The 10229-nt window shown below is 40.2% G+C and overlaps 1 protein-coding gene across 1 annotated transcript; it reads left to right on the top strand.

The window, feature by feature from the left end:
* Positions 1 to 230: 230 nt before the first annotated feature.
* LOC111653555 (mitochondrial coenzyme A transporter SLC25A42-like) lies at positions 231 to 6161 on the top strand. Its single transcript, XM_023404160.2, has 8 exons — positions 231 to 577; positions 1003 to 1150; positions 2544 to 2655; positions 2901 to 2926; positions 3247 to 3413; positions 3886 to 4002; positions 4584 to 4735; positions 4878 to 6161. The coding sequence occupies exons 2-8, from the start codon at positions 1064 to 1066 to the stop codon at positions 5201 to 5203; spliced, it is 987 nt and encodes a 328-aa protein (XP_023259928.1). The 5' UTR covers positions 231 to 577; positions 1003 to 1063; the 3' UTR covers positions 5204 to 6161.
* The last annotated feature ends 4068 nt before the right edge of the window (positions 6162 to 10229 follow it).

Here is a 10229-nt window from a genome sequence, read left to right as displayed (position 1 = left end):
ATGAACAATATACAATTAGTTTAAATGTGGTGGTTGTTTGTGGGGAGACTGCTCTGACTAAAGGTTCTGCATGTAAGAAAAGGTATTAAAAGAATGGCAAGTTTATATGAACTAAATATAGTCCACGTTGGTTCTACATCATCAACAAACCTGGCAACCCAATGTTGTGGATAAACCCGCGAGATTTCATCCGACTACTAGGATTAGCTCTTGGGTATTGTAGTCCAAAATACAGAATACGTTGTCCCACTTTCTTAAAGACCTTGAAAAGCCCAAACAATCTTGTGCGCAGAACCAGGCAGCAGCTCTGAGCAGAATATCCATGAAGGCATCGGCTATAAATACACAACACACTCCGCTGCAGCTGGACACCTGTCTTTTACAATCATCTTCAGAGACGTCTACGACGTGAAAAGACGTGCGAACACACCGCAGCGTGTGGCAAGTTAATAACAGCGACTGACAAGCCTCCAGCGAGCAAACAAGAAATGAGTGGAAGAATCTGCAGGGCAGACTGGTGACTGATATAACACAGCGAAGATCTGTAAACACGGGGCCCTTTTGCACACAAACGAAGGTAACAAAATTGCACCTATGTATGTAACCACAACAACGATGCATAGGCCTGTTCATATGTTTTATATTATTTGTACTATCTTTGAACTATCATTCGCAGTTTATTTATTTGAGGTGTGGTCACTAAGTTATTATCTGCCCCCATTTAGGAAACTGACAAGTGCGCCGCTGTGATGTTTGATTATTATTAACTATATATTTGGTTCTGTGCTGGAAAAGAACGATGGATCGTTTTTTTTGTAATGCAATACCCTGTTTACAAGCCAGGCCGATTGTTTGTGTAGAGTATGGGCGTGCGTGTAATCACTTACTCTCCTTAATGTTAAATATACTGAGACAGTACGACACGGCGCGCTTTCATTTTGTATAGAGAAGTATCTCTTTGTTTGCCAGAAACATATTTTCTCCTGTAAATATCATCTACAGAGTGTTTTCCTGAATGACTGACTGAGTGTCTAACAGCCTTGGTATTTCGTGAAGGGCACACATGGCCCACCGTGTGCACGACCGTCAGAGCCGTCTGCCCGTGGCCCAGGCCACGGTGCTGGCTCTGCCGCCTACCAGCCAGGCAAAGGTGAGTATTGTTTCCCTTTATGACTTATTAACATGTTATGCTTGAGCACAGAGGATTAAATGTAGCACCTGTTTTGACACGTTAGAGCAGTTTGGGCATGAACTGCTTTTCAAGTTGTTGTTGGACTACATTTTTTCTGACCCTGTTTACAAAAGCACATGTTGGAAATTGAGGCAGACTCTAATCATGGACCAGAAAGTAGTAAAACCAGGTCAGTCAGCCTGTAAAAGTGTAAAACTTTGAGGCTGTGTGTATTAACAGATGCATTTAAAGAGAACATCCCTATTCTGCTCGTCTTGTTTTCATTTATTTGTTCTTTATTCATTCGGTGTTTCTTTCCCTGTAAAGCAGCCTTGGGTACCTTGAAAGGTGCTATAAAAATTATTATTATTATTAGTAACATAAATTCCTTTGTGGTATGATTTCTTTCAGCCATAAAACAGACCATACTGTTTGACTGTCAGGCTGTGTTCAGTGTGTCCTGGCTGTTGTTGTGACATGCAGGAGAGCTTTCCTGGTACTATCCATACTTTAGAAGGGCATGCCTCTCCCAGTACATTGCTGTAAATAGCAGGGAGGTGCCCGCTAATCTAAAGCTGGCCTTAGTTTACAATGTAATGCAGTAAGTAGCACTGAATAATAAGAATCCTGACCCTTGTTTACTTTAGTTTATATATATATATATATATATATATATATGTGTATATATATACTTACATTTGTTTATAAAGACGTCTTCATAACACTGAAATTAAGCTTATTTTAAGATATGAGCAGTGCCTGACTAATGCCAAATTTTACAATAAAGTTGGCTGCAGTTAACCTCAGACAATAATAAGCTGTAATAGTTATATGATTTATAGATCTAATTATACATGTAAATGAATGAAATCCTAAACCATGTCTTCCCTCCTCTCTGGTTGAAGTTGTGAAACGTGTATGTTATACGTGCCAAAAGCTGTTCTTATCAGTCAGTGAGATTCTTTATTGGGTTCAACTGTCCCTTCCAGCTGAACGAGTGCGCACACACACCCACACACACACACAAACACACAAATGGTTCAACTTCACACACAGGTTGGTGTTATCTCTTGTGATTCTGTCACAAACAGTTGAGTCACTCTGGCGTTAATCCACGAGCAGATTTCAATGTTCCGTTTTGCTGCTGTTTGCTGTTATCATTGCTGAGTGATAGACATGGGAGTGACTGTGCTGTTAAACATATGTTTGTGGTACTTGCTTGTGGAGACCAAACATGCAAATAAAGAGAAATAAATGATTAAACTTTCTTTGTCCATACTACATAACCACTGTACAGTCTTGAAGATATCTAACTTGTCATGTGACAAAATGTCTCATAGTGCAATATAAACATGTCTGTGTGTACAAACAGGACTTGAGGCCCAGGTGGACTGCTCTGGACTCCCTGCTGTGTGGTGCGTTTGCTGGAGCTGTGGCAAAAACGGTCATTGCACCTCTGGATCGGACCAAGATCATTTTCCAAGGCAAGAACGACACTAGCTTTTCAAATATAGAATATACAGATAAATAGGATATATGTAAGTGACTTCACTTTTGTTTTTACTCCCCACAGAAAATCAAACTACTGTTTTTCTGTTTGTACCAAAGTTTTCACTGACTTTTGTAACTGTTCTTAAGTAATTGTTAATCCTCTTAGTAGATGTTTAGCCTACATGGGAGAGTGTGTTGTTAAACCCTGAGATTTACTGTGTATGTTGTTGTTTCACAGTGTCCTCCAAAAGATTCTCAGCTAAGGTGAGTTCAGTCGTCTATTCTATTAGAAAATCAATCATTGATTCATTCTGGATTTACCAAGCTAGTGTGAGGGTGTAATGATAGGCAGTACATAGGTAGAATGTATTAATGCTGGACAAATAAATCAATTAATCAATGACAGAAATAATTATCTCACATCCTTTTTCACACACTCTCATACAAACTTAATGTGCGGCTGTACATTTAATTATTCAGTGGGAAAATCTTGAGCATACTTTGATTATTAGAATATTCAGTGTGGAAAATATGAAGGACTTCTGCTCCTAACCAACATGCTATACTGTGTCTGTTGTACCCAGGAGGCTTTCAGGCTCATTTACTGTACGTACATGAAGCATGGGCTGCTCAGTCTGTGGAGGGGAAACTCTGCCACCATGGTGAGGGTCATGCCCTATGCTGCCATCCAGTTCTGCTCCCACGAACAGTACAAAAAACTACTGGGGAACTACTTCGGCTACCAGGGAAAGTGAGTAAAGAACTTTTCTGTCAGTAGTGATGATTTAATTGAGATATTAGAGGTTTTTAGTCATGCTAGCGGCGTGGCTCTACGGATATCAGTGTAGGTCGGTCGGGTGTCAACTTTGACTGAAATAAATCGAGAACAATTGGATGCATTGCCTTGAAATTTCCTCAGGAAATTCATGGTCTCTGGAGGATGTGTTGTAATAACATTGTTTTTTCATCAAGCAATACTTTGGTTTATGACCAAATACCTGCAAAACTAATGACATTCCCATTATGCTCAACATACTTTGTTTTCAGTGCTAATAAGAAAATGCTACCATGGTAAACTAAGAATGCGAACTTTTACATCTGCTAGCATTGTCGTCGTGAGCATGCTAGCATTCTGATTGTGTTGTGTTTTTAACCAGCAAAAAAAGTTTTCTTAGTTTTTTTTTTTATTCTGCTACTTACGTTAATTGTGTTGTTTGTTTCAGAGCGCTGCCTCCTTTCCCACGTTTCCTGGCTGGTTCTCTTGCCGGCACAACTGCTGCTATGCTTACCTACCCTTTGGACATGGTGCGAGCCCGGATGGCCGTCACCGCCAGAGAAATGTAAGCTCCTGTCCTCTGTTACATTCCCATAACAAGTATTAGTCCCACTGTTGTCCTTTACATTACAACAAAATGGACCATTGCAATGCAAAACAGTTTTCTAAATGTCTCACAATAACATGTTGTGTTGCCCCCTGTCAGATAGAATAAGACACTATACTGTATTTGTGGACAGTGTTTGTGTTGTAGTATATTTAGCTATTCCATTATTTGTGTGATATGACAAACTAAATTACTAAAATGTTGGAGCATCAAAATGTTTTTTTTTTTTCAATTACAGGAAACCATCCTGTAAATGAGCTAGCTAGAGATTGCACTCCAGTTAGCCTTAAGTGCAGTACCCGAAGTGCAGTTTGGTTTTTAATGTTTGTTTCCTGCAAATTTTACATGGTGTATTGTTGGCAAATTACACTTTTCTATGGAATGATAATTTTGATATGGTTAAACAGATGTCAGAAAGTCAGATTCTTATCTTAAGTCAGTATTGACCAAATATGTAGTTTCTGCATTTTGGCAGTGATAGATGTTTTTGAACACATTAAATAATTTGTGTTGTCTGACACTTCTTTTTCCCCCAACAGGTACAGCAACATCATGCATGTTTTTGTGCGCATCTCCCAAGAGGAAGGTGTGAAGACCCTTTACAGAGGTTTCACCCCCACTATTCTGGGTGTCATCCCATACGCAGGGATCACATTCTTTACATACGAGACCCTCAAGAAGCTACACACAGGTAATGAAAAATAAGACTTTTCCTTTTCTTTCAATGTCTGCATCCAGTTCAGTGCAGTGAAATTTTACATATTTAGATGAATATTTGGAATATGTTAGATGTTGAACTCCTTCTTTCTTTGTGTTTTCTTCTCTCTCTGTAGAAAAAACGAAGCGATCCCAACCTTACCCTCATGAGCGCTTGGCCTTCGGTGCCTGCGCAGGCCTGATTGGACAGTCTGCCTCGTACCCTCTGGACGTGGTACGTAGGCGCATGCAGACAGCCGGCGTTACCGGCTCATCCTACGGCACAATTCTGGGGACCATGCGTGAGATTGTAACACAGGAGGGAGTTGTACGTGGACTATACAAAGGCTTGAGCATGAACTGGCTTAAAGGGCCCGTTGCCGTGGGGATCAGCTTCACCACATTTGACATCACGCACAGCCTTCTGCTCAAATTGCATCAGATGGGCTACTTTACTCACTGAATCGGTTAGGAGCGACAGAGGGGAAGCGAAAAAGCACAGATGAGACTGGCATGAGAGAGGTGTTCAAGTCTGTTATATGGCAATAATAAGTCTCTGCACTCAGTGCAGGGCTGTCCTGCTGCACTCTCCCGTTCCCTTCAGACAGGATGTCAGAGGAGTGGATGAGTGTGGACGGGAGGTCTGTTGTGCACACAGAAACACAGAATCTAAAGTCGGCTGAGTGAGTGAACAAAATAAGTGACTTCAAATATTCGTTCACACAATCACAACTTTGTTTTGAAATCATGGTACCATCGTTGTGGCTCAAGTGATTAACAGTGGATGAAGACTTGTTTTTGATAGATGAATATGGAGGAATTTGTTTGTGTTGTGTTGATAATCTAACGCTTGCACTTTATTAGACCTATAATGTTTCTTTCAACTAAATCCTGTATCCATCTTGATTATTGATTTGATTTGTACCCGGTAACGAAAGGGGTGATTATGCAATATGTTTTTAAATTTCAGTTTTTATGATGGTGCCGGTGTGGATGTAACTGAGATTGACGGAACAAATGATTGTAGGAGGGTGATCATGTCAGCAGGACTGCACAGTTTCACTGTCCATCCAGCACTGAGGTTGTGTGGTATGATATTATAATGTTTAATATGTGGAGGTTAATCAGATATGAGAGATAAATATATATAATACAGATTTTGGCTTATATACATATTATTATGATTTCATTTTTATACTGTTCTCATATTGTTGTGCAGATTATGTCACTGCTTTTACTTGATTGTAAGGCGCCTAAAAACATCTAAATATGCCAAAGCACTGATCTCAGTTTCATGTTGAGTAAATAATTATCATACTTCAACTGCTAATGTACATTTCAAAATACAGTATTTCCAAAGATGTAACTTTACAGTTGTCTCAAGCATAACTGGCCATGCAATAAAGTGTCCATACAAAACACTGAGCGATCAATCCTTTTGTCCACTTGAGGGCGCCATGTGATAAGCAAAGGTAATCACACCATCAGCGTCATCAAAGAGCGGATTGACATTTCAAACTGAAATGTAAGGGTTGTATAGTAACAATAGGTTTTCTTTTTATCATGAGGCACACAGCAATCTTCAGCCTTCACATGTACAACCACAGAGTTTAAAAATACAGCTGAAAAATAACTGTTAATGACAACGCTACGACACCACAAAGGTTTAGTGAACCTGTTTCTCAGCCTTTCTTGCTGAAAGAACTGAGGCTGGACTTGAAATAGAATTAAATAACGATATCCGATATGTTTTATCTGCTTACCAAAACACGCAAAGCATCAGTTTGATTAATGATTTCTGACCTACATGTGCGTGACACAACATGTCCGTTCTTTTGCAGTAGATGGCAGCATTGAGTAGCTGTTCCTCCCTGTGCGTCCTGGACCATTATGGAGGTTAGTTAGGCTCTGATCACCTCATGGCCTGAACTTGACCTGCCCTCGGCTCACTGAGACACTGTTACTCCTATTTTACTCTTGTATTTTCATTTAAGCACTCTGTTAAAAAAAATGGTGTTACTTTGTGAATGGTGCAAATAAATTTTTTTTTTTTTTAATGTGTCTACGATACTGAACAAAATTATGTGAAAAAGAAAACCAGTGAATTCATATTTGATGACATTACATGGAGTAATTAGTCAATAAAATATGGTATAAATACTTAATGTATTATATATTTTTCTTTTATTCTTTATACACAGATGTTATGGTAAATGATGGTGGAAGTACGGGTAAGAGAATCATGACTGAAATCTTTAACAAAATTGAGATAATGTCTCTAAATAATGTTTTTATTCATTGTTATTTATTTAAACTCTATTATAAAGGTATTGCTAAAAACAAAGAAAAAAAAAAAGAAAAAAAAAACAATCTTAGTAACACAGTCAACAAAAATACCCAGAAATTAGTTGCCATTATGTTGAAAATAAAAAGGAAAAAAAACAAATATGATTTTCAATAATTCATTTATGAAAATTTTCCATCACTCTGTCTACATTCAAGCCTTAAACAGCATTGTTTATATTTCCATCAAATAGATTAAACATGACTGAGGAAGCAACACACATCAGTCTTAGTCTTTATTTATCGTTTATTTTAGATCAAATATAACTTTATACTACCCGACAATACAATATTAAAAGGTTTAAATATTTTTTCAGTTATTAATGACTGATTACTGAATCAAATATATATAAATAAAGTCGATATTGGTGTATGGTATGCTACATTCGGTTTCCTCCGGTTTTGCAGCACTGGTTCATGCGCATGAGCTGTGATTAAGTGTGAATAGGTGAGTGTGTGTGTCCAGTCTGTCGCATTGGTGATAACATCATTCACCACCTGAAACCGCTTTTTCTTCTTTACCAGCTACTGAGTGTCGTCTCCTGAACTTCACATCCGAGCGACTGGATGGAGGGACCCTGCCCTCCTTCCATCTGCCCATCCCTCTGTCTCTCACCCTCTCTGCCTATATGACCTTGACTGTGAATTATGGGATATCCTGCCACCCTACAGTGTGCAGCCACCCAGCCTGGTATTGCAACAATCGAAACAATACCACTGGGTGGATAACATGGTCGGAGGGCGGGTGCCTGAGAGAAGCAGGAGGAGGAGGAGGAGGTGGAGGAGGGGTGGAAAGATACTTCTTGAAGGCGCCGTTGCCATAGGTAACCTGGATCTGTGCCAGGAGAAGGGAGTGAACCATTTGCATGTATTCAAATCTCGCATGAATAATTCACTTTGAAGCCCTTGCTGGAGCAGTGGCAGACAATAGCTGTTCACACAAACACACACACACACACACACACACACACACACACACACACACACTCACACAGATGCACAGTATATGGGCTAGAATGCACACAAACCCAGCCTGATCCTGTGTGAGAAAGGTGAGGAGGTTAAACTGGGAGGCACACAGGAATAAAGCCTTTTTCAGTAGTAAATCAGATTCGGATGCTTTGAGACAGTGGCTGCAGCTGTAATATCATTTTGCATTTTCCTATTTCTGAGCACTTAAAACCGGTTCTGTGGATGTGGCCTTCTCTACTCAAAACACAACAGATGGTGCATAACCAGGCATAGGAGCTGTTTAACCGTGAGCTCATACTGTAGATGTCACGAGGCAGGAGGTTTAGGAGAGAATGTATGGTAAACATATGCATATACACACATGTTCACACCCCATGTGGTGCTGTGGGATAACAGTTCAAAGGCCTGCTCAGCGTTCGCTTCTCCAGCACCTGGCCCTCACGGCAGCTTCCATAAATTCAGCAGCATTAAAACACCTTGAGAGACGTTTTATCCAACATAAACGGGCCTGTAAAGGTTTCCCCGTAAAGTTCCCTTAAAAAAAGCCAAGAAATGAGTGAGAAAATATCAGATCGTGGTGCCGTGACTATAAAACTCAGTCAAGAACAGCTATAATATTACATTCATGCAGATATTTACAAGTTCTATAGGGATGTCATCCTCTCCCGTCGCCACCCTCCGAGCTCCCTCTCCCCATAAGCTGAGTCTTGTTAATTTTATAAGATCCAGCATATTGCCACTTATCGGCTGGCAGCGTTGTAAAAGCTCTGGGGTCAGTGCATTACCGAGTTGCTGGGCTCCACTCTTCCATTAGAGGGAGTGTTCAGGCTGCGTTGGCCTTCACTCAATCAAATACAGGCTCCAAACGGCGGCTCCAAGTGCAGATGAGGGGGCACAAACACACACATTTTCACACTTATGCACACATACACACACACACACACACACACACACACACACACACACACACACACACACACACACACACACACAAATGGAGACTCCTTCAATGCCTGGTTGTGAAACTGTAGTACGCATAAATCTGAGCACATAAATCTGGGCACCTACACACACACACACACACTCAGAATATGTGCTTGTTACTTCTCCTCACTGTTTTGATGGCGGAGGGAGTGGGCGGTGGAGGGGGGGGGGTGTAGCACATTAATTTGCATGGAGTGTTTGCATTTAAAGACAGTAAATGTATAGGTGTATGTGCTAGGGCCTCAGCTGACATTTTAACCACTTGGCATTTGAACAGATTTAACACTAAATGAGTTGTAGCTTCCCCCGGTCTCTGGATCAGGTGAGACAGATGAGAGGTGAGCGGTGGAAACTACAGCAGCAAGCAGAAATAAGAATCAAGGCAGTGCAGCTGATTTAATAGAAATGCCAAAATAGAAATTTAAATAGAATTTGTGTTTGTTGGAACACAAGGAACATAATTACTTTTTACAATCAGTCAGGAAATGAGGGCAGTTTTGTTCCTGTGAAGGTAGTGTCAAGGTGACTCGAAGTTAAAGATGAGTGTTAATTTGAGTTAGGGTGCATTCCTTTCTCACAACTAGTAATTATGATGATACAGTGCGTATGCAGCTGCCTTCATTTTCCATCCTTTTCCCAGGCTTTCTGTTGTCTCAAACGCTGCAGAGATTCAAGGTTTCGTTAGTAAATGTTGTCAATCTCAGGACCAGTTCTTCATTCATGTTGCTTCATATTTAAAATATAATTTTTATTGTCTTAAATGCAGTATCTTACAAATAAAAGCTATGAGATTACACTGTTGTTCATTCAGTTTCATTTCAGTGAGTCATATTTTGGGAAGAGGTGTCGTGTTTTTTTTATTTTTTATTTAAAGATTATTTTCCATTGTTACTCCATGTAACTTCACAGTTTTGCACACACAGCATATATACAGAAAGGGGCACCCTACCCTGGCTTTAGTTAGTGTGTGTCCATTTATAAACATGTATGTATTTCTTCTATAAGAGTAAAAGCTGGGGGTGGGTGGGTGGACGTACGAAGGAGAAGGCTCTGACAGACTTTGCATGAGAATGGCTGGGGTCCTGTGAACCTTCTGCTCCCTGTGTCCACATTCAATGGCATCGCTGCAGTTAGCATGACAAACTAGGCTCCAAGTTCTCGGACATTTCAATGCAACCTGCCCCCACCAT

Source organism: Seriola lalandi, unplaced genomic scaffold, assembly GCF_002814215.2.
Source record: "Seriola lalandi dorsalis isolate HSWRI2012SDOR001 ecotype SW California unplaced genomic scaffold, Sedor1 jcf7180002054224, whole genome shotgun sequence".
NCBI classification, from domain to species: domain Eukaryota; kingdom Metazoa; phylum Chordata; class Actinopteri; order Carangiformes; family Carangidae; genus Seriola; species Seriola lalandi.
Note: the sequence above shows the minus strand (reverse complement) of the source record. Positions and strands in the feature narration are given on the sequence as shown.

Coding starts and splice junctions, on each gene's coding strand:
- LOC111653555 (XM_023404160.2), top strand. CDS start 1,064: ATGGCCCACCGTGTGCACGACCGTCAGAGCCGTCTGCCCGTGGCCCAG. Junction 1,151..2,543: donor CGCCTACCAGCCAGGCAAAG/GTGAGTATTGTT, acceptor GTGTACAAACAG/GACTTGAGGCCCAGGTGGAC. Junction 2,927..3,246: donor CCAAAAGATTCTCAGCTAAG/GTGAGTTCAGTC, acceptor TGTTGTACCCAG/GAGGCTTTCAGGCTCATTTA.